This window comes from Gallinula chloropus (genome assembly GCF_964237585.1).
Source record: "Gallinula chloropus genome assembly, chromosome: 5".
NCBI classification, from domain to species: Eukaryota; Metazoa; Chordata; class Aves; order Gruiformes; family Rallidae; genus Gallinula; species Gallinula chloropus.
In genome coordinates, this window is record NC_140090.1 from 64,998,228 (window position 1) to 65,024,170 (window position 25,943).

Below are 25,943 nucleotides of genomic sequence, written 5' to 3' on the forward strand. Positions count from 1 at the left end.
ATGCAATAAAACAAGACACATTTTTGATTCATAAGTCTTTCGTGCAACTGACAAAATACACTAGGGAGTGTAAAAAATATTTATTCAACCTAATTCAACATAACTATAATTTGCAATACTTAACAACATTTACAACGGAGTAATGACCTTCTGCCACTCAGTTGAAATAATTTTATAATCCATACAGTTTTTATAATTGTATTTTTACAATAGCTTTAACTTCTAGAAGAGACAATGAACTTTCTCATGAAACAAGTTTCAAAACCACTAATCTGCATCATTCAATTCTTTAAAGACTTTAAAAAACAGTAATAAATTGGTTGGAAATATATACAGTGAAGACCACTGAAAAGCTGTTTTCTCGAAATGAGGAATTCTGTAAGAAATATGTATTCTATTCTTTCAGACTATCTTACAGAAAGCAGCAACAGTCAGAGGTTGCTACTCTAACAGAGTTTTATATAAAAGTGAGCCCACTAAGACAAATATAATCAGACTTACAAGATTCTTCAGTTACAGCAAGAACCTCAAAAGTATCTTGATATTGACTGTATAATTTTCAATACCTGTATCGTTTTTGAATACTAGTTGGCCATTATATACACTTCTGTACAGTTCTAAAATATTACATCTCCATAATTAAGATAAAGATACTATAGAAAAGGTACCATATTTTGAATTTCTCTAACATACATTATTGCAGTCAAATATGAAGTCCATTCTGCATTTACTTAATTTCTGGTGAAAAGAAATATTTACTTATGAATACTTCCACTAAAAGATTTTTTTTAAACCTTTCCCCATGCATTTGACATACTAATATGAACAAGGGAAAAAACCCAACACAACTTTGAGAAAAAAAATGTTAAGAAAAACCCTCAAGTAATAGGTTAGGTCTGGTATGAATATTAAATGACAATGTTATGCTTGTCAAAACATAACTTTACAAAATATTTCTCTTTAAATCAAGTTTATAAATACATCAAATAACTGAAGTGCTTATGCCTCCCTCAGCTGGCTACGTGGAACATATTGTAACAGTAAAGCTTACCATAGAAATAAACTTAGTTTATCACACATTTAGGATTTATCCTTTAGTCCTTTACAGAATGAAGCCAAGTTGCCTTAAGAGAGTCAATTACGTACCACGCTCTCATCAGGTACCCTAAGTGTAGTGTCACCCACACCCAGCCTTCCCTTCCACTGGAGCTGGTACATGCAGAAGAGAACCTAGTCCTGGTGCAGAGCCAAGTTGCACACCCAGGTCTGGAAGTCCAGAAGGATGCCCTGATCTGTCAGTTTAAATGTAGCTTTAGTGTCCAGTGTTGTTTCCTCACATTTCTACTGCTCTTTGTACGTATATGGATATTTACATAATGAAAAGGAACATGAAAACTAAGCAAGTGCTGTAATACTTAACTACAAAATAAGTGACTCATGTTTACTTCCCCCCCCCCCCATGTAATTATTTTTACCCTGGAAGGGAAAAGATGCTATCCAGCACCAGTTACATAACAGTAAGGGCGCCATGAGAAAATAACACCAGGCACTGTGAAAGATACAACAGGACAGTAAACGTTCTCAGTAACAAAACAGTCACCTGGAAGCCGTGCTAATTCCAACACCTAGTAGTGGCTAAAGCGTGACACACAGGTCCTGTAGAGCGTGAACTATATTCTCCTTCCCTTGACCAGTCTTTTGAGCATTTTACACTCCCTGTTTGATACCAGCAAAACCCATGGCAATCTTTATTGACTGGTGCCTTACAATTACTTCTTGGTAATGACTCACATTTCCTTTCTAAAAAAAAACAACCCCTTTATTGTGTGAAGTGCTGAACTGGATGATAGCGTGGGTATGAAAACACACAAAGAAAAGGCATTTGGATATAGCTTACATCAAGTACACAGTTTAAAATGTTCTTATTCTGTAGTTGATGCTTTTTTCCATTCAGCGTATTGGCTCAAAGAAAAATAATCCAGAAGCCTGTTGCCCGACAGAAATACCCAAATATAATGAAAGCCAAGTCACATTCTCAGGTTCAGTGGTTGCTGAAAGGATTTACCCTGCCACAAGACAGTGCTTTATTATATTTAAAGAAAAGGGGGGGAAAAAAAAGGAGCAGCAACTTATCACAATTCTCCACTACTGTGCAATAATGATGGAACCAATACAACATGGAAACCTGTTAGGTGAGACTGTATGACATCTGGAGATCACAGCTTTATGCTCCTTCTTGCTCAGGATAATTTAAAATTTTGCGGTGAGCCTGGCGCAAATATTGCTGCTGTTTGAAGTAAACCTTAAAAGCTCCTTTTATAGCGACAAAAGCAATTCCACCCTGAAATGAAAAGATATTTTGAAAGCCTGCAAAGTTCAGTGCCATATCATAGCCTTTTTTAATTTTTTTTAAATTTCTGGTCAAAGAAGATTTATTTTCTAACTGTGTAGCATTCGCTTTTGAAGTTCAGCTAATTAGGACAATTCCCAATGAGTAGCTTAAAGTTTTCTGTCACCATGCAGTATTACAAAGGTTAACATTACTTAAAGGGATTACATACTGTATCTATAAAACCCTTTGAAAGCTTTTATTTGCTTGGAAGTCTGACAAATATTCTTTAAAAAAATACCAAAATACATCCTATTTAAAGAACAAAGTAAAATATAGATATGCATCTTCCTGCCTCCCTTCTCGGAATATTACACTATACATGGCACAAGGAGTAACACTAATTACCATTCTATATTCAGACTCAGAAAAAGGCCACTTGCCAAAAGCAAATGTGGAGTGAAATACAATCTCTTTTTTGTAAAACCATTTTTTTCAGGAAAGTTTTATAATGTTTATTTCAAGTCTTCAAAATAAGAAGAGAAACTAAGAAGCCTCTAGTTCACATGAATAGTTGCAATATTGCTGTTTCTTCTGTATGGAAGAGAGGGGTGCATATACATCCCAGAATTGAAAATGGGCTGAACTGACAGTCAGATGACCAGGTTACCACCTTATAAAATTCAGCTGCTTCCCCTTGACAGGCTGCAAGCCTAAGAGGTTATTCACAAAGGAACATACTTTCTCCTCTCCTTGGCCTTCCCTCTCTGTTCTACTTCTATGGAGAGTTTATTTTTCTTCAAAGTGATTCTCTCAAAGAATTAGTAAAAAGAAGCTAATATGAGCAGGTTGATAATACAAACCCGTCTTCCCATGCAGAGATTGTTCTTAGAAGATCCTGGTTCCTCATCTTCCTTATCACCCTTAATTACTGCTAAGATCTGCCTAGTACCAGATACAAGTTTAAGCCTTGTTTGGAATTGAGATTAATTTTCAGTCATAAGGACAAAGTCTCTCATATACATGATGTCTGCTGCCAACACAGGCAACCTTAAAAAAACCCAACCTTCCCTTAAACAAATGCTACTTTTTCTAGATCAATTTCTGTTTCTTTTTACTTTCCCTTCCTCCCCTCCAAGACTTTATATTCCCATACTGTAACTTTTTATGAAACAATACTGTATCTTACCAAGATTGTCCTTTGTAAATTTGAGTTAACGCTGCTGAACATCAGCTTGCCAACTATCGTGGCAATAGTAGGGAAAACAAGAGCTCCACATAGAATACGTGTAGCAGAGACATGATCTGCCAAAGGATTGGCCTCTGCCGGAATACGAGGAACAGGACATCCAATGCCTACAGGGGTGAGAGGGTGGAAAGAAAAGATTACATAGCTGCTACCTCAGATGGAACATAGAAAGCACATTAGTGCCCACCTCCCAACTCCATTGCAAACCTATAACCCAACTGCTGTGAGAACTACCCCTCTTCTCAATGAATATTCTGTTTTCATTAAATGACCATTCATTTTTACTTTCAAATAAGGCCTATGATTTTCAGTAGCTTGTTTTGTTACTAAGGCCTTACTTGAAACCACATTCCTGCTCTCGCCCCATGTTTTTCACTAGGTGCTACACAAATGCAATCTAAATAATTTTGAGTGAACGTAAAAGAGAAGGAAGAATACTTGAGAATGGTGAAAACTGCTTGCCTGCCCCATCTCCTAAAGGCACAAATTCAAGCTTGGTATTGCCTTTAAAATTTAAACACATTACCTGGAAATATGCTGTTCAAAATTTGTAGCTTATTAGAGTATTTGCGCCACAGTCTGAGCACATAGTCCTCCCAACGAATCATCTTGCCCAATATTAGCATGACTGGGATAGTGGGAAGTCCAATCAAAAGAAATAAAGGATCAGCTCTCTCCATCACATCAAGACCTTCTTTGTGACCGACGACCTGGTAAATGTGTATATGGTTGACAAACTTGACAAGAAACAGAACTGAATAAAGAATATCCACTTAGAAGTCTAGTTTGTGGCTGCCCATGCATTTAAAGTTAAAGAAAAAAAAAAGCTCATTTACATAATGTACTCCATTTTCCCTCTGCATCCTTGGTTGCTTATCAAGTGTAATGCAGACAAGCTACCAGCCCTAATTTGCTAGTTATTAATCTTGCAGAAAGCTGTAACACAATTCCTTAATATCTCAAGAGAAGTTTCATATGCTTCTGTATGAGTAAAAGCTTAAACATCTGAAATTTAGAATAATTAATTTAGAATAATTAATTCTATACTCAGGAATTGATTAGATACTACTTTTTAAAGAATAAATTGATGTTTTAATAAAACAGCTGCTTTTTTGGAATACCTTATGCAACAAAGATGTCAGTATTAAAAAGTATTGCTTATCTAGACCATGCAGGAAGTACGTTATTCTCAGCTGTAGTGGAAATAGAATCGTAGTTTCACCTGTAACTTATTTTCACATGGATAGCCAGTACTGATGTGTCTAAACCTTTTACTGACACATTAAAAAAAATAAAATCAGACTTTGCAATTTCTAAGGTGTACACAGTAAAACAGAAAAATGCATTAATATGTTCCTAAAAACTATGTACTTTTAATTTACATTAACAGTGCTGAGGTCAAAAAAGAAATTATAGTGGTAGATATGCAATGAAGGTTGTCTAATATCTACTAAATGCTAACAAAGGCCTTGAAAGGTTTCTAGAAAGAACAGGCTTTTTTGTGATTTTTTTTTCCAGAAGAATCCAGAAAGACCACAAACACTAAAACAGTAATTACTACATTTGTCAGGCGCTGGGTTTCCTGATGTGTTTTCACTGACTTCTTGTTTTCCCTATAAATGCAAAAAGCTATCAAGTTTTTGCTTGAATAAAACTTAGAATTAGGTTATAGGAACACAAAACAGTAAAACTTTAAAAAAAGAGCAGTACTTCTGGAATAGGTGGGACACAGGGAAGAAGGTAGCGTAACATACCCAGTACTTTCAAACTGGTTTTAGACTTGCCTTGAAAACCATTCCAGAACAGAAAGTTACATTATATACATCAGCCTCTAAAACTAGGCATGACCAACATTGCTGCCACCAAGATTATTCCTTCTAAAAATATTCAGCATTTGTCTTTCAGCTTTCACTATCTTCCACCCAAATTATGATGTCTGACACGATCCTTTTTTTCCTTATAGTCCCTGTCCATCAAAAAAAAAAAAAAAAAAAAGCTTTGTATCTTGTCTTTTCTGCTTTAGGTTACTATTTCTCAGTGTTTCCAGTGACCCCGTATGATTTGTTACTGACTTTGGGACTACTGGAGTCACAGTGTCAGTTCTGTGTTTATTTTTCTTCATTTGAACCTTAACCTTTAAAAAACAGCTTCTGTGTTTATTTGAGCCCTTCAGCTCAAGGGAAGGAGTTTGAAATACATCAGGAAACAGGTTTCACTAAACCTAGCAAATTTGGGGTGACAAAAATCGTGGAACAGTTTCACTCCACTCCCAATTTAATCTCCTTGATTACAAGGAAAAATAAATGCTTCTCTTACCTAGCGTGCCATTCGCATGATCAAAACCACCAAAATAGCTAATTCATAACCTGGGATATGACTAGTTGCCTAAAGTAGTGTTTAGACAGATCCTCATTTCAAAAGCAAAACAACTACAGAAAGGAGCAGATATCTTTCCATTTGGTTATGTAGTTCTCAAGTTCCTACAGAAAAAGGCTCAGTGTAGCTGTGAGCAAGGAGACAAGGACTGGGACATTTCATGTAGTCTAGTTGTATTACAGACAGTTGCAATGTTCCTGTAAGGGCCACAAGAAGAACACAGTATCTGATCAGGAAATTCTTAAGTACCATTCTGTAACTCAGGAACTCATCCACTGATACAGGGAAGGTACTGGAATACATTACACATCACTTAGGCAGCTGCTTGACCCTGGCCACACTGGTACCAGGGAGACTGCATCAACTCATTTGGGCTCTGCTTAAAGTGGCTGTCATACAGATTTCTGCTATGAGATCATGTACAGAACCAAAAGAGTACACAATCCTGACGTGGAGTAATTTGTAGAACTGCAGGGCACTACCACACAATTCAAGAACAAGTAGTGCTATGTGACTTACATAGATAAGGACTGGGTTGCATATATAAAACTGGAACTGTGTAGAGGAATACTCAGCACATGGATTTGTTAATTCTACCTACAATTGAATTAGCATCAGAAATACTTTTATGCTTTCAGGTAAAGCACAGGGCTGGGCTTGACATTGGCATCTACAACTAAAACTGTGACAAAAGCCCTTCTAGCTGTCCAATTTATGAAAACTCTTGTCTCAGTCTTTGCATAGCCTACCACAGGTCAACACTATATTTAAACAGCAAGTTCAGAAGAACAGAAGAAGAATTAAGTATTTTTTCCCTTTCAACTAACTGTGCAATCTGAAGAAATTAAAAGACCATACTATTAATTTGCAGTGTTTTGCATTTGTTGTTTATGAATGAATTGTACCACTAGAGAGCATGCATTTTCCTTTAGACAATGAAAAAAGTGGTAGGACTGAAGAATTCATCATGTCTCAATCCTCTGAATGCTGCCAGTAAAATTTTTTCTACAGGTAAAAGAGATTAGTCTCATGTCTCTTCTGAAGAATGAGACTACCCATTATTAGTAGGCAGGTGGTAATGGCACCTTTTCTGTAAGAATAGAAGTGAGTTCACCAGGCTGCTATACAAGGGGCAGCCAGCTGCAGTAGCAGGGAATTTTAGCGGTTGCAGACTGAACAACATTTGAACAGGGATACCTGGCTGTCTTAAAAGTGCAAAGCTTTCTTTTGTCCATTCATCTTGAATTCACTTGTTAACTACAGTGAAAATACTGAAGGCAGCTAACACATGTTTTAAGCCAGGGAAAGATGAGTCTTAATGAACTGATCTTTTCCTTAGAAGGCTTGCTTTCAAAGCTGGTAAGGAGAGGGAGTACATGTGTACCTGCATCACCGTCACAGCTCCATATGTAACAGCTGTCCAGTATATGGAGCCCACCATTATTCCAGCTGCAGCAAATGGACATGCCTTTGAGATCAGTCGATCTGCAAGATCCAAAACGTAAACAACTGGACCTATGACAAAGGAAAAGTAAGGTTTCAAGATATATACCTGTGTGTATATATACACATATATACAGATACAAGTTTACTGAAGAAAGCTCTCAGCATCTATCATTGATCAGAAAGAACAAACCTGGTAAAATAAAACTCTGACACCCCACACACGCTGTTTAAATCAGAATGTGTAATTAAAGGTACAAGTTTAGTAGCTTTTATTTCGACCTAGCACTTCATTCACCACAACATCTTTCTGAAAGATTAGAGCACTGACTAATTTACCTGCTAAAGTTGACTAGCTTCCTTTGTATTGAATCAGAATTGTTATGTTGTAGAAAGCATTTGAGGCTTAGCAGCTTTTCTGTTAGGTATTTTAGTTTTCAAAGGGAGGAAATACTAATTAGCTGTAATGTACTTCATGTGCTTATCTGACAGCTTCACCTGAGAATTCTGTCACAAAATATCCTGCTCTACAGTAAAGCGCATCACAGTGAATGTGAAAGATCCCTTCATTGGAAGAGGCTGCATTCAATACTCCTAGAGGACCACCTCTCTAATGTTGGAGGGAACAACCCTCCTATACAGGTTATTTTACTGCTTTTGGTGATAATGCATGAGTAGTTTCATTGCTTTGTCTATGGACAACTGCACTTTCCAGACTTACACAGAGCAAGACATTACCCTGACCAACTTTGGCAAGGTAAACAAGGGCATGCCTGCATCTTTTCTTTGAGAGTCTGCAGGAGCAGCAGCAAAGCCAAAACCAAAAGCGGAGTCTGAAATATATGTATGGAAGTGAAAAATGTTACAACCATGATTAGATTCCACATCACTTCCATATTTGTGAACAAATTCTACATAGAGACTGTATTTCTCCAGCTTATCTGCATGAATATTATTTTCAAACTCAGCTTACAATCATTCTTCAAGTAACTTTTCCTCCACATGCCTCATCACAGTTTACCTACTGTGGCCTAGAATTCTTTTACTTCTTCCTAATCTTTTATTTTATTTGGAGGGGAGGAGGTAGGGGGAGGGAAGGTGTGATCTCTTGAACACTGGTGTAAAATGACTTACTGAACTCCTGATATGCTACATGGACACAGTTTCCTCTAGATGAATTTCACTTGTCAGGCTACTTAGCAAGCTCAGTTTTGTATATCTATCCCAATTTGCATGCCATTTTCCTTTTGGCCTCTAATTAACCAAGACTTTGTCTGACCTCACACAGAATTGAGAAGATAGGAAAAAAACCCAAAAGTACTTGCCACCTTTTTTTACTTTTCTAAAGACAAAGTTACTATATTTGGCCTTCTTCAAATATACAAAATCACTTGCAGTTCAGTTCTTAGCTTGAATACTCCTAGCACAAAACAATTTTATTCTTAGTTGTTTAGGGTGGTGATAACTTTGGACCCTGTTCCTTAAAAGCATGTCTGCAAATCACAGCAAATTACAAACAGTGCATTTAAATATACAATCAAAATTTGAAATTCACATTAAAAAAAAGTGAACTTATTTCTGTCAGCCACACTGACAAGATTGTGACTTTTTTCATGACATAGTTGGTTCTTTCTGCTGTCGTGCAAACACTTTCAAAACAACCATATTTACTTGGCTTTAGTCAATCACTGAAAACAAGCAACAAGAACATCTCATTTAACTTGTGCATTGGTATTCTTGTGGAACACTACCAAGTACATCTGTTTTGTGGTGAGGTTTCTTCTCCCCACCCCCTTTCCCTACCCCCCCCCCCCCCCCCCCCCCCCACTTTTTTAAAAGACCAGGGCAGGATTTTACATGCTGTTTGTATAGCAGTAGCATCCAGAGACTTTATAGAAGGACCACAACTCCCCCACCACCATACACAGGTATGTGTGCAAATACCATACTAAAGACTGCAATTTAAATATATTGAGTTTATATGCAGTCTTGACAGAAGTCACAGTAAATATTGTGAAGTTACATATCAGACTAGTAGCAGTCCTAAGGAGCTTGGGCAGAATATTGCTCAATGTACTCTTTATTCTAGCTGTGCTAGAACCTGAAGTCCTTAACCCTACTACTTACATTACTTTAAATTGGTTACCTTCATGTGCATCTTCTAGTACAGCACATGTTCTTTGTTTTAGCAATAAGCTCTAGTTTTAAGGGCAGGAAGCATCTTCCTTTGAGGCTTGTAAGATAGTAAACCCCTCACCAGCACCCTTCTTCAAATACACCAACCAATGTGAAGTAGTTTATATGTGGCAGAGTGCAACTATGTTTAACTTTCCAAGATAGACTTTCTAAGAAGGTGTTGGGATGTCTATCAGTGGTATTCAGAGTAGCAACAAGGTCCTAACACAAGTATTGAATGCACAGTAATATACACATCTTCACTGTTTCCCACAGTCACTGAAAAAAGTTGTTTAGCTGTACCACTTTGAAGACTTGTATTTGTTTGAAGATGATGATGAAGAGACTCAAAACCCCATCATATTTGATGACTCCTACAGGGCAACACACAGTACTGAAGCTTGCCTTGTACATTTGGGCAAGGTGATACAGCAAGAACAGAAGACTAGCACTAAATGTACTAACAAATTGCACCTACTGATACTAATCATTAGAAGAAATAAGCTACAGGATGAGGTATGGAATCCTAAGACTAGGAAAACATTGTTCCACTATGGTTTTTTAATTAGCCCTTGAGGAAGGAAGGTGATGAGAAAGGGGGGCAAATGGAACTGTTTCTCTTTTACAGTAGCATCAAGGAAGAAGCAGGAAATGAAGTACCACCACTTCTTCCCTGCTCAACAGACTCCAGTTTCTTGAATGGTTTGACTTGTAATTTCTTCAAAAGATACCTGCTGGAGCAGAGACAGGGCTACTGGCAAGACTTCCTGAAAACATCTTTCTGTCCTAGCTCCACCCGGTGTGCCCTTTACTACTGGTTTATAGGTGAACTGTGATACAGCAGTTTTGCATCACCAGGAAAAGCTACAAATGGGCAAGGCTGTCTCACTTGTTTAAGGCACTTCAGACTCACAATTTACGTTGGATAGACCCAAATTCATTCCCCTGTGCAGCTATAGATGTATAAGAGTGCACGAGACAAGTCTCAATGTTTACTCCCTCCTCGTCTTTAAAAATGGAAAACAATGGTATTACGGGGGAAGATAGATCACAAGAGATGCTTGCAAGAGCTGAGCAACCCTATGCAAGAATTCTCAGCTAGCTTCAGAAGCTAGGAATGTTAGCACTCAGGAACCTAAGCTTTCAGATAAAGCATGCCACAAATTGCAAGAACAAATGGAAATGCCTGTTGTTGATGATGTACATGTATCTTCTTCATACTATAGTTCCTTTCCATTTTTCCCCATTACCAAAACAAAATACAAATGCAGCTCACATTGTAAGTGACCAGAAGACCCTCCTGCCCTGCAAAGGCCATACTAAATGGTATCTCCTTCTTTATGATGGAGATTAAGATTCCTAACTCAGATCAAAGCTGAATTGCGGCTGATAATGAGTAACTTGATAGGAAGTTTCATGCTGGTTTATGTTACTTTTGAATATCACCAACACACTAGTCCATATTTTCTCTCTCATTACTCAGTATTCTCTCATGGAAATAAGTGTCATCACCCATAGACAATTCCTCTCCCACCTTAATTTTGTCAGCCCTTATACTAACAGAAATGGGGTCCTGTCCCAAAACACTGACAGTGTCAGCTATTTTCAGCTGTTTCATTACAGAAATAGGATACTTAAAAAAATAATCTTCTTTAAAATCCTCTAAATTCCTGTACTCACATGCTATATCAGCATTTCTTTAACAAGCAGTTTTACTTTTAAACAGTTCAAGTTTCCATAGCAACATATCATTTTCTTGCCCTACTTAACAGTGGTTGCTGGTATTCTTAATTTAAATGTATGCAACATATTGTGCAATGTCCTACTCAGCTACTCAAATAAGTAGACTCTGGGAGACCATCTCCATCTTTTTTCTTTCACCTTGACAAACAGAGTGTAGCTAGAACAGTGCCCAGCAACCACAGATCTGCTGCCTCTTGAATACAGGGCAACATTGACTCAGGAACACCTCCTAAAGTAAAAAATATCTGCTTCAGATTATGCAACAGGCTGCTCAGTGAGGTTCTTTATTCTGAGTTTCCTAAGAGTTTCTCTGTAAGCTGAGAAGAGAAGAAAGAGTATATTGCAGCTGCTGAAAGAAGTAATCCTCTGCTCAACAAGGAAAAAAAAAAAAAAAAAAAATCACATTAACCATGAATTAACAATAGGTCAATCTCTTACAAGGCTTATCAATATACTTAAGTAGAACACATCCAGAATTTTCAGAAAGTATTTAACCAAGCTACTGAAGAGGACATGAGCAGAACGAACAAAGTTACTTCCTTCTGCCTGGGAAAGGAAATAGACAAGTTTGCAACAAAACTGATGCTATGAGCACAAAAAACCCCCAAACCAACCCCAAACAACATAAACAAAACAACCCAATGTTATGTTTAAAATGTAAATGACGCATTTCTTACCGAGCTTTGGAAATACTATTAAATATTCTGCATTGCACTGAGGACAAGCAACTCTAGCAGTACTGTTTCCTCTTTGCTTTTCATCCACCCAGCGCTGTAGGCAAGTCTGATGAACCCATTTCGTAGAGCCCCTGCACCTGCAAGGTCTCACCCACTCTGCTGTCCGATCATCCTCATCAGTAGCAAAACAAACCCAGCAGCTTCTGTAATTACAGGAAGGAGAAAAGAAGATTTTTTTGCTAATTTTACATGCTTAAACTTTCACATGTAAAAGCATGGAGTTTTAGGAAACGTACACCTAGAGATGATGCTTATTTTTTTTTAATGATTAAGAATGAAACAAGTATTTTGTACCACCATCTTGTTCTGGTATTAACATAATATTACAAACAGCTAAACAAGTGCTCTTCATATATTTGGAATTGCTAATTTAACTTTTAGATAATTTATGGATGAAAAAGCATTGAAACTGTAGTTAAACCTCTAAATAATTCAACATATGAAAAATCCTTATGTTTTTAAGGCATTATCATCTCCTCCTACTACAGATTATTTGGCAAGTTTTACAAATCGAAAATAAGATCAATACAGTAGTCTGTTTCATGGGAAACTAACCCCAGTCCACTTAAATGACACCACAAATGATACAATTTATCACAAAACAAACTGTAAATAATTATATACAATTCATTCCCTCTCTCTGAAGAGAGTACTTCATTCTGATAAGTTACATTGTACAAAATCAATTTAAGTCACAAAGTACTTAAAAAATACTGCTATACCACTAGAGGAGAAAGTTTCCACACTGAAAAATTATTTGGCTGTATATAATTCAAACATATTAATTCTGTAAGGAAAAAAAAAACCAGGACTGACAGGCTATGTGACCTGACGAGAGCAAACATCCTAGTAATGCCTAGGTGTCTGATCTAATGATTAGGCCTGACCCTTGGACACCTTAAACCTTGCAGGAGAAAGTAAAATATGGATCTAAACTAGGAAAATACCAGATATGTCAAGTCAAGAAATTATTTTTTTATTGTGAAATAATTTGCTAAGTCCCATACTGAAGATCTGAAGTTTAGATAGTACACAAGAATCTAACAAAATAAGGATACTACTACAAATACAGTCTGGTTTGATACTTAAAAAAGAAATATTTTACATAAGCCACTGCAATCATAGTTAAACCATTATAAAAGTGTAGGACAACAGCATCCCTGTAATTTACCCAGCAAGATAATAATATAATTAGATATTATGCAGTAACTGAAGTTTTGCAGCACTATTTTGATGCTGAAGTTTTGTTGTCTTACGTCAGATAATACGTCAATAATACGAAACTGTAAAAGGCTTCTTAGGTGTAACCACTGACAGACAGACAGACAGTAATGGAAGCACTACGTTAGGATTCAAGAATCGTGACTGTTGTTTCTATGGGGAGAGGAGACGTTACAGTGGTTCACACTGTGCTTCTCCTCTCGCTCCACTTGCATTTGTGATGTTTTAAACCTTCTTCCTAGCCTTTTAAACTCGTCACATTTTTTTCCTTCTTTCAGCTTCTCAACTATTTTACCTTGATTCCCTCTCCCCCTCATGTTTTTAGTTGCACCCAAAACCAAACCAAAAAACAATGTTTGTCAATAACTAAAGCTCATTATACAAAATTTAGAATGGAATGATACAGGCAGGGCCAATCTCTTACTAGAGCCATTTTCAAAGCAATTAAAACGTAGTAATTCCCCAAAATGGCCACTATTTTCTCCCTAGCATGTCACTTGTGAAACAGGTTGGGAGTTTTTTTGTTTGTTTAACTCCTCAGGCTGTGGGGGGAATCTAAATGGGAACCTTGAACTTTGCCAAACTCAAAATTGAAGTACTGAAAAATATTGTTTTCTAACAGCTTCCTTTAAAGACCTCATTATTTTGGATAGTCTTCTATTTGTAAATGGAAAATGGGTTTTCTACTGAAGAAAAAACACCTAGTTTTATTTACAGGAATAACTGTGCCTGTAATGTATTTGTAAAATATGCTTTTAAAGCACAATCTTTTTCTGATTTATAGTGGCGGAAGTATACTGAAATTAAGTTGCAAGTGTGTAAAACATAGCCCATAGCAACTTATTAGTGGCTTTGATGGGAAAGGGAACACAGTCTAAGATGCAGAAAAAGCAATTTAATATCGAACAATATGTAAAACAAACACAGCTGCCATATCCACATATTCAGTTGTAAGTACAGAAAACAATATAGGCGATATAGATGCAAATTTTTAACAATGGTGCTCCAAACTAGAACTGCATCAGCCTTTAGTCAAGAAGACTGCTCAGTTGAAGACTGACATCTTGAATCAGAACTGCAGTTTCTTCCACTCAACGGGAAGATAAAAGCAAAGTTTGACTTTGCTTCTTTCTGTCCTTCTCCACAAAATCTGTTTAAATGAGACTCATCATGTTATGGACTCCTGTAATACCATCCCTCTTTTCACCTTCGTGCTCCCTATATGTACCTACAGCAGTCCTCAGCTAAAAAGGCACATTAACCTTCCTAAACAGAAGGAGGAAAAATAGCTCAGCCACAAATTAGTAAGAATCTAGATGAAATTCTGAGATCACCACAAAGATTTTCAAGTATTACAAGCATGGCAGACAGTCTGGTTCGTTGTACTTGATATCAAGGAGTTCTTAAGGAACTCAAGTTCTTGCAATGTTTGTTAATTTTCTATTTACACCAAACTCCCCAAATTTACTTTAAGAACAAACAATACAATGCTGCTAATTGTTCCTCTGTGACAGTTTTTTTGTTGCATCAAAGGTGAACATTCACTCACTCATTCCACATCCTATTTAGGTCTACAACTGCTCTAAATCTGTACATTTAGATGGTTTCACAACAGAGTTACATTTGTGGGTGCCAGTAATGTCAAATACCACCAAACCATATAAGTTTATTTAAATAAAATGTATTCAAATAATGACAGATTTAAACATGAACATAATCTTACTACACTACAGTTTTAACTAGTGAATTTGTCCATGAATATTCTGTAGACTAATTCCGTTCAAGTTTTCTAAGGTTAATAAGTCAAGAAAAATATGCATCTTCATGAACTGCTTCATCCAGTTTCTTTCCAGGCAATCATATCTGAAAACCTGAAAGACCCATGAAAAGAATAACAAAATCCTTTGCAGACTTAAACCTTTAGCAAGTCATGAATAATGAACGCTAAGTTCCTTGTATTCTGTCATCAGCTTTATCTCTTTCCATTGACAGCAGCTGTAGCAGAACGGGCTAAATAAAACCATTTCAAAACAAGTATCTTGGCTCTTGCCAGATTTTCCATTTTCTTGTACTGAATAAAATATGACCTTGATTCTTACCACTGAATCAGGCTGCTACTCAGATAACCTGAAATAGAAAAGGCTGACAAGGTGAAACAAAGCATTGTTTCTGATAGAAACTCAAACCTTTTTCCTTGATGACTTTCTACAGAGCCAAATCAATAACATTAATGCATTTTTTCCACACTTCCTTGGCTTAAAAAAAAAATCAAAACAAAACATACAGGCCAATATAAGTTTTACAGCTTCAAATATAGGGTTACAAATGCCTTTTAGATTCAGCTCCCCACCATCTAAAGCTCTCCAGTCTCAAAAATTCTATTCTGGCTCTTATAAAACTGATGTATTGCATCTGCGTTTTTTTCTGTATGAAAGACAAACTCTTTTCAGGACACTGCATATGTTAAAAGCAAAATGGATGGATACAAAGTTGCACTAAAGAGTAAAAATCCTACACTCCAAATGTTGTATTACACATCTAGAAAGCCAAGGCTTGCCTAAAACCCGGGTTCTCCAAACCACGAGCTTCTAATAAGTAAGGCAGCCACTCTGTCCTGTACCTGGCTGGAGTTACAGCACCAACACACCAGTAAGAACCTCCAGGACCAACAGACATACAGAGAGGCAGGCACAACTATGTAAACAATTAAGTAATTTAAAAGCAGTATATTAATGATATATATACAGTAACAAGAAGTTTGCAGAAATCTCTAATGCCCCTTTAAGTCCAGCAGATCTCGAGTTCACAACACTTAATGGAGAATGACTTGTGAGTCTGGGACAGCACAGCCGCTTTATAGACTGGTTGCAAACATTCAGTACTGCAAAAGAAAATGCAAGAAGTCTTGGAACCCCCTCCTCCTCCCTTACCTTCACTGGCACACACGAAGGTATGGCAAGGAAATGCAGAAAACTACTGAGAAAATTCTTGCAAGCCATTTAGCAGGACCTACTCTCATTGGAAATGTAAATCTGTACATGCACAACCTGCTCAAGAGCCATGAGCCAAAAAGCATTTTTCCCCTCTCATTACAGATGCTTCATAAAATGTAAGAAATCTCTTTTAAAGAAAACTCCTCTACATTTCTGCTACATCATAAAGCACACCCTTTCCCTTAAAACAGCAGAAATTTGCTGATACATTGCTATCAGAATAAAAACCACATGTGTTCTGCTAAGCAATAAGTGACTGAGTGGCTTATTGCAATTGAATTTCACATCCAGAAAGAAAAAGTTCAAAGGCTGAAACATCACTGATAGCAATGACAGCACAGAGAGCCAATGCAGTGAGGGGTGAAAACATATCTTGGAAGAAATGACTGAAAGCACTCCAGTAAGTGGCCATGAAAAGGCACTGTTCCAAAGGATGAGCCATAAATCTGCTGTTGGGAAAAGGCAATTTTTCATGAGCTGCACCAGAAGCATCTATGCATCATCTCCACTGACAGATAAAATATCTTTGATGAAGAATAGCGATAAGCTTCCACTAAACCTGCCAACTACACTCTAAATATTATAAGATCAGGTTTAAGTAGGAAGACCAGAATGTTGGAAGAATCGAGGATGTTAGCAAGCAGCATACACCACAGGTAGGCTGCTTTGGAGCTGGCCAGAATTTTAGTAGGGGTAACACAGCAAACCACTCTCTCAAAAAGCAAGAGAAACAACACACTGCAAATGCTACTGCTAAGCACTTCCTTTTCCTGAGTTGGAAGGAACCAGCCGGAAAATGATAATATTCTTACTCTAGAGGACCACAACCTGGTCACAACAGAATGCAAACCTAGACTACAGATCCCAGATAAAGGGCACAGAGAGGGGAATACCACTTAGCCCAAGAAATGCTATCTTACATCATGCTTCAAAGAGGAGATTAAGTGCTAGAAGATATGAACTCAGCTGCAAAGCCTAAAGCATCACAAAGACTTCAACAGCAAAACGCCTACAGTCCTATCTATCACCATGGTGGGAGTTTATTAGCAGAAGACAACTGCAACAGAATTATAGATGGAATACCACTTTCCCCAGTATTTTCCTGGCAGAAAATATTGTTATATTCAACCTAACTCTAACAAACTCAAAAAAATCCTTACCCTTTCCTAAGGGGAAAAACATCAAACACATACACAGTGAGGAACTGAGATACCTGTGCAAAAATAGCTGTCTTAGATGCTCAATTCTGACTCCTGTGGATCCTTTTTAAGGCAGCATGGCATAGCAGCCATATGCCAGTCTGGATCATTCAACTAGAAAACTTGCTGTCACCTTGAAACAAAGTCTAAAACCTTGAAAAGAAGCTCCTGAAAGTCACCTGACCAAATACCCAGTTCTGTTCTCCCAAGTTGTCAAGGATAGGTGTAATGCTGAGGAAAGGGGCAGCTGATGAGAAGCTAGAAACAGTAACTAGCCTTTGCTACAGAAGTAATGCTTTCATTAAAAACAGCAGGGAAAGGTTAAATAGCGAATATGAAGCTAACGTTGGCGTGAACATATGGCCATATAAATGGCACCCATATATAGGTTCTGACTTCCTCTAACCGCAGGATGGCATTGTTTAGATTGGATTTTAAAAGGCTTTCAATAAAAGCCCATGGATGACTAAAACCCAATCAGCAGTCTGTCAAACATACTAAAACAAAACACAGAATAGTTTACTAGAAAACGTACCAGGAAGAGCTAGTGACTACCAGAAGTTAAACTTATTCATATATTCTCAATTAGAGTTCCAATTAAGGAGAACTATTTTACATTTGAGTTAGCTGCACTATATAAAGGCAGAGATAGGAGAAAAGAACAGTTCACAGAATCCTGCTGGCATCTTTCTAGCTTCTGGATAAAATTAAACCTTTGCCAGCCACCACCTGTTGTGCTTGAATCATGCCTTACAAGGCTTTTATGGCCTTTGCTTCTACCCAACTTAGCTAAATCAGTGGGAGATTTCTTATTCTGTCTCACTGGGCTTTAATCTCTAGTTTGTCAAAGACAATCCAGACTATCGCTAAAAAAATTACCTCTCATTCTGGACAAATTAAACTTCTGTAACCAGTTATTCAGGCATATGTCTTTTGCAAAGACTTCAAAATTCAGTTCTCTTAAAGGCTTTGTTTAATATTACCATACTCTCATTTTTTTCAGAAAGAAAATCTGAGAAGTCACCAAGGCTCAGTGGCCTCGCTGTGAACATTTAAATATACAAAGAACTTTGCTGATACAAATACTCCTTTCATTTCTTAAGGGAGAGAGGGAAAACAGGGCCCTCCTAAAGACGTGCAAAGGATAAGTCAGATAAAACTATTACTTATGCAATAAGCACCTTATTACTAAGATATTACATATTTCGTTAATTAAACTGCTACTATTATACCAGGCTGCTAATATACAGAACTTTTACAGAACAATTTAAGCCAAGTGCCTGCTAGGAGGCAGTAAGACTGATTCCTACTGTGGGGTTTAGGAAGACAAACAAAAACGTGACTAAAACCAAGTGGAAAAAGGAAAAACAAACAACAGACCCATAACAAATAACCACCACCACCTCCTCACCCCCCCTCAGTTTTCTTTCAAAACTGAAATATGCCTTGAACAACATGGATTTGAAAAGAAAACTCAACAAGTAGTCAAGTATATACACACATAGCAAACACTGAAGAATTCCAATAGCATTAAGTTAATGCCTTAAATGTTTAATGGGGTTTTGGAGGGGTTTTTCCCTTTTTTTTTTTTTTATAATGCAGACACATTGTGCAGGAAACACAAGATTCACAAACATAGAAAGTAACAGAGATGCAAGTAGCAAATATGTTTAGATGCTATTTAAAGTTAATTCCTGAATGTTTCTTTAAACACCTTAATTATGTATTAATTGCCTGTAATAGTCACAAAATTGTAAAGCAGTATGTCTGAAAGGTTCTCCTGATGAGGAAAACGAAGCCTAGAAGAAATTCCTCCAAGTCTTAGCTTCTCTCGATGTCCAACTATATAGCAGCATAATGGCAAGGTGGAACTGATGTAGTAAGGGGCTTGATCAGCTAGAAGTCAGATACAAATATTCACTCTGGCTGAAGAAAAGCTGCTAGCATGTTCAAAATACTTTAAGAACTCTAGATGGCAAGAAGACCGTGTACAGCCTTCTCTAACAGAAAATGGGAGGAGTAAGGCACCCAACTACTGGAAAGCTGAACTATCCAATGTATGTACAGTAACGCATTTAGAAGAGGCTAGATTATTATTTGATAAGTAAAATAATAATAAAATCTTAGTTCTAGCAACACTGCCAGGTTTAGCAAAGGAAGGCAGCCTCAGACCTCAAACTAGGTTTTAAAAGTCATTGATGTAATTCATCTGCAATCTACTGTATTAACTTCTTACAGCAGTCCACTCCCTATGGATATTAAACATTTCACTATGTGCTAAACTTTGGAGTTGATTGTCTCCATGGTTTCTGATACACTTTTATTGTTTGCAAGTAAGCCCAGTGTAACAAGCAAGTACCTCTACCTGTATAACGTAAATGATTTGAGGCCTTGCAATAAAAATAACTTCAACTATGCCCTCAATCACAGTCATTGCAACCTGAACACTACTCTTTAAGAAAAAAGAGCACATGCATCATTGTTTTCAGTAGCACAGTCAACATGTTCTCCAGTTATACAGTGACACTTAAATTGAATGGATGCATACAAAATGTTGTATGTAAACTAACAATCATTAAATCCAGAACAGCATAGAGAAAAATACTCATTTGGCTCTCCAACTTACTAATACTTAAATTATCACAGTTAAATAGAGGATAGGGGAAAATTTGTGTGAATGCATCACAAAGCAGGCAGCAGAAAATTGATCTGAAGCTCTATAACACAGGACGTTGTTTCTTAGTAAACAGAGACACAATAAGGTACTGCTATAGCTCAATTACACATACAAAAGATTCCCTAGTCCATGTTCCCAGAAAACAATTTCCTAACATTACTGCAGTACTTTAAAATATTAGCACTGAAGCTAACCTTGATATGAAAAGAGTGCTGCTTACAGCACACTGCTTGCTTGAAAATGCTGCCTCCAGATCAATGTTAGGAATTCACTGCACAAGTGCTTCGTTGCTTTGTCAGAATCCTGTAATTAGCTGTGCCATTCAATCAGCAATAACTATATCCATTTTTCCTCTGTTGGCCAAAACGTTAAGTTAAAGCAAGTGTTTTGTCTGCTCAAAGGAATGTAACCTTTATTCCTTCAAGTTCTAAGAAAGGGGTAACAAGACTCAGTCCTTTGTATCTCCTGGAGGATTTACTTTTCCATAACAGAAGGTTAATATTTACTTTAGCTTCCTTAATCAAGTACTAACCATATCTGCGTTTTCAAAGATTGGTATCAAGATGGTTTTAATCTCCTGTATTAAACTGGAATATTAAATACTTAACTCCCAGTCTCAAAAGAAAAAAAAAACCCACAAAAAACCCACAAAAAACCTATATGCACTCTGCATTAAACAATGTTACTTTGCACTGAGAAAAAGGGGAAGCGAGTTGCATCAGAAAAATACACATACAAAGTAGATGACAGATGTTACAAAGATCAGGAGTGACACACATACAGAGTAGACCAACTTTGACACGTGTAAAGCTGTAACCATCTTGACATTTAACTGCTGCTGTGACAAGCAAAAGATGAAAGACAAGAAATGCAAAGTTACTTTCCATTCACAGAGTCTGCATTAAGTGAACTCAATCTCCTGCAGCAACTTTCCAGTATCAAAGAGGTAATGTAAAAACACAAATTAATCTTCAGGCACAGTATCTTTAGTTACAAAAGTAAACACATTAGCATATACTTAATCTGTTAGAAACCAAACTTATGGATACTCACTTTACATTCCATTCTTAGGCAAGGTAATTGTGAAATAAGAGTTCAATGCCTACAGAGTGTCTCGGTTAAACTGACCATACAAGGTAAACAATTTTTCTGTGATGTTCTTCCAAAGAAAAGAGAAGGAAAATAGGAGGTGTAGGCCTAAAGCTGCAAAATTTGGCAGGAAGATTCCAAAGCAAGCAAACTGCTTTGAACTCAAAAGTTTATATAACAGACACTATTACTCAAGTTGTTCTCAGCTTATAACTTCTATTTTTATTACAGAATTTACAGTATAAAGAGCAAACCAAAAAGCTCTACTGAAGTCAGTCATCTTATATCCTAATATACATAATAAAAATAGCACACAAAAAATTGCAAAGGAAAATTTAAATGGGACATTGATACCTCAAGAGCAATCAAAACAACCACAATGTGCAGACATTGAAAATTTGGAATTGTCTTTTCTCTGAATACATGAAGAAAACACCATGAGGTCTGATCATAACATTAAGTAACTCTCCTGGGCACTAAGTAGAATTGGCTGCATGACTCACCCGTAGAACAGTCGCAAGCACTCAGCACATGTCCTTCTGTAATTATATCTTTCACAGAAGGCTAACTTACTTTAGCACATTTCAGTCCAATATAAAATATCCACTTCTAAACAAAAAGTATTCAAGTCTCAAGAGGAGGCATTTTTAACAGGAGAAACAAATGAGGTGACCAAGCTATGTAAAGACAACATTACAGCTTAGACTAGAAGGTTTAATCTATTTCCTAGAAAGATTGTGGAAGAACTAACTACTATACTAAAACAGTCTTAAAAAATAAATAAATTCCTCCTTTTTTCACTACATTCACAGTGTTTTAACACTCTCTTTTAATATGTACACTTTGAAGAGCTGCATGACCACAGGAGGAACAAGCACAGACATACAACTGAGAACACTTAATAGTTCACAATGCTCATCAGCAGTCAAATAATCTAAGAGCCCAGAAACACTAACTACACATCCAAAAGTTTGGTTCTTGTGTATGTTTTGTTCATACATAAGTATATACCAAGATTCTATGCTTGACCCTTGAATCAATTGGTATTTATTACAAAGAAACTGTTATACAGCAGACCAGTCTAATTTTCATGTTCATCCTAATCAGTTATGTTAATAAAGACTTAAAATCATAAGCAAATAAGGAGCTAGTCCCCGCTTTAATAGAACTTCAGTACAAACTTTTTTTAAGCCAGCATTTAAAAAATGGAGATTTTGATTGGAATTTTTCTTGTCTTGTCCTGTGTTTGTGGCAGGCTGGAGGAAGGCAGGAGGCCCTTTTCCAGAATCACTGTCACAAAAATACTGAGCCTAAGCACTTTCACTGAATGGTAGAAAGCTATTGACAAAAAGCACCCATATTAGCATTAAAAGAACAGCAGAGGAAAAAAAAAAACTTTTTAAAAGAGGAAAAAAAAAGATTCCAGTCCAACCAGACAAGAAACCATCTTAACCTCTATGTGCAGATTTCAGAGTGCATACCAAAAAAAAAAAAGGCTAAATGAAGATTTGCTGCAAGGTATGAATGGACTGTACCTCCTGTACTGGCATCTCCAACACACTATACTCATGTCATGCAGTGCAAACAGAGCCCTAATACCATGCTGTGTCTTTTTTTAAGATGGGGTTGCATCTATACCTGGCACCATAGAATTATTTGGGTTGGAAGGGACCATTGGAGGTCTCTAGTCAGACCTCCTGCCCAAGGCAGGAGCAACGCTGAATCCAGCCCAGATTGTCAGAGCTTTTTCCAAGTGAGTCTTGAAAAGACCCATGGACACAGATCCACAGCTACTCTGGGCACTCTGTTCCAAAGCTTGAGTGCATTGGTCCCTATCCCAACATGTTATAACCTTCTCCGTTCAAATCTGCAATTGTCACTTCTCATCAGCCTGCCAGGAATCTCAAAAGAGACATACTCTCTGAACAACCTCCTCCATAGATATTAGAAGGTTATTAGGTGTCCCCAAGTCATCTCTTCTGCAGGTTAAGCAGGCCCAGCTCCCTCTAGCTTTTTCTAGTAAGCCATGTGCTCCAGCCCCTTGACCACCTTGTGTAACCTTAATAATAGCTTAATTTAGAAACATTAAACATAAGCAGTTTGCCTACAAGAACTTAACGCTTCAGATGGTCTTTTCATTCTTCTGCACTTAAGATGAATTTGCTACTTGTAAGAAATCACAAGTGGCAGTAAGAAATGACAAAGTCATACACTCCGATAAAGATAGCTAAGAACTCAATCTATGCATAACCTTAGGCATAAAGAGAACTGCAATAGCAAGGGAAGTACCTGGGATGAGGCAATAATGAAAAAGTCAAGCTATTAGAAAGTTACTACTGTTTGAAATTTCATCCTTCAAGCCCACTCTAAGATACACATAATTTTGCTTTTTTCTTCTCATATCAACATCAGCTTCCAACCAGCTGGCATAAAGACAGGGAACACATTGCTTCCCTCCTCCGGTAGAGCTTAACCCAGCACAGCCCATTCTATAGTCTTTATATTCTCTTCTTTCCAAGCATGCATAAGCTAATCTAGAAATACAACAGAAGGCCATGTACATCTAGTTCCTGATAGACTTTGACCAGGAGACAGGGACAGTCTCAAAAATCCCCCCAAAACCCCCAAAAATCAAAAGTTCAACTGTGTTGTGTAGAAAGAAAACAATTCCTTCAGACAGGGCACACCTAGCGATGTGCTTTATCAGCACAACAGACTGGGTAACTGCAGACAGTAAACAGTTTGTGAAGAGTAAGAATACTACGTAAATCTTGCAGTGTTTTATGTTTATTACTCTGCAAATCTTATCCAGTTGAACTTCATCCCTACAAAGATTTACTCCTATTTCAACTTTAGTCAGTGAGATTATTCACAGCGAACAACATCCAGTACAAGTTTAAATAGTCCAGGATAAAGGTCTTTAATCAAGGACCACATTGCAGTGGCTACATTGGTTACCTTGTAGCATTAAGGTATTAATCCAAACCCAGGTCTTTGGTCAGTACAGTATCAACAGTGAATTTTCCAAATAAACCTACATCAGTGCCTGCACTTCTGAACAGGGAAGAAAAAAATTCATACCAATTCACATGGAATGAAAGGACCAACTGAAAATTAGATACAAAACCACTGCCTCTGTTTTATTTCTTAAAAAAAGTTACTGTAGAATCAGATGATGACTCAGAAAACTGAAACACACACGCACCCCCCCCATGAATTTGCTATTTTGCAAATTTTGAACCTCAACTGCTAGCATCTCTCTCACACATCAGTGCTCTGGCAAAGAAAAAATTTAGTTATAACAGTTTTCCTCTCTTGACAGTATAAGTAATTTGTGAAGCCAACTACAATTCTGCATTTTATCTTTTATTTGCTTTTAAAGTCTACCTGCAATATACATCCTTTAAGGAATGGCATAAGTAGAAGACAAAACAGTTATATGATCTTGCTCTAGTTTCTATCAAGGGGGGCTGCATATTGACCACAGTTCAACCATCTACTATCCATTCCAAAAATAAAGCACTCTAATTCAAAAATTAAATCATGCTAAAATTACCACTACACTGATTTTTCAGCATGTACCTGAACAAGCCTTCAAGCCTTCAACAGATTATTTATCACATTTTGACTAATATTTTTGAATACTGAAGATACAAAAGACAAAAGCAACCCTGTTCTGGCCAGCTGCCAAAAATACAGGAAGGAGGGAGTAGTTGTTTTTAATTGAGATAGTATAAGGGGCACCACAAATCACTACTACAAAGCACATTTTAAAAAGCCCTCCAAAACAACACCCCAGAATTCTGAACCCTTGGTATAACCAACTGCCAGACCAGCACACACACAATCAAACTGAAGTCTAGAATAAAGCTTAAAAAAATCGGTACCTTTTAGCATTACAGATCACACTTATCTACCTTAAGTAGATATAAGCAATGACATAACAAGGATAAAGCTGGTGTGTAGCTGAGCATTTGGGTTTTTTGAAGACAGAAGATTGACCAGATTATCTTCAACAACAAACAAATCAGAGACTGTCTGATGATACATTTATCATAAAAATAACTTTTTAAAATCAAATATTTACATTGTCTAGGTTTTCTATCAACATGGGCTTGCTACCAACTTCAGTAGATGTTTAATAACTATTTTTTAAATCATGTCACTTCAGAAAGCAACTGCTTAATCAACACACTAAAAATATTAAATAAAGGAGAAATAGTTGCTATTTTTGTTTCCTTCCATATTTGTTCTAAGAGCAGCTCTGTCATGACCCAGTCAAGCATTCTGTAAGAAAGCTAAGTAGGCACAGTATCACAGCCAACTGATGCCCTGGCAGTAACATGCAAGCTATTACAGAAATCTGTAAAATACCAAACTGTTAAGATGCAGCTATAGACACAACTAAACTTAATTTACACATTAGTTCTGCTTAAAAACATAGCTATAAAAAAAGAGGTAAAGTCAACTCATATTTGCCAAGCAAGTGACACACAAAAAAAATATTCAAAGGATTAAGTTTGTAGTCAAATAGAACATCAAATTCTGAAAGCTTAACATCTTATTTTCAAACTTACCTGGAAGAATGAAAATGCTTGAAAAAATGCATTAAGAAACCAGAATACTTATTATGACAGGTACTTGACATGGCAGCTAGAAAAAACAAGTAGAAGTGCTGAATTGGAAGAACTGGTATCAAATGGTGCTGAAGC

General features: G+C 36.9%; 1 protein-coding gene across 1 annotated transcript; it reads right to left on the reverse strand.

The window, feature by feature from the left end:
* Positions 1–830: 830 nt before the first annotated feature.
* Positions 831–17,191, reverse strand: MARCHF5 (membrane associated ring-CH-type finger 5; the record flags this gene model as incomplete). The annotated part of the gene is made up of 6 exons (XM_084264621.1): positions 831–2,341; positions 3,519–3,685; positions 4,105–4,288; positions 7,339–7,469; positions 11,993–12,195; positions 17,187–17,191. The coding sequence occupies 6 exons, from the start codon at positions 17,189–17,191 to the stop codon at positions 2,225–2,227; spliced, it is 807 nt and encodes a 268-aa protein (XP_084120747.1). The 3' UTR covers positions 831–2,224.
* Positions 17,192–25,943: the final 8,752 nt, after the last annotated feature.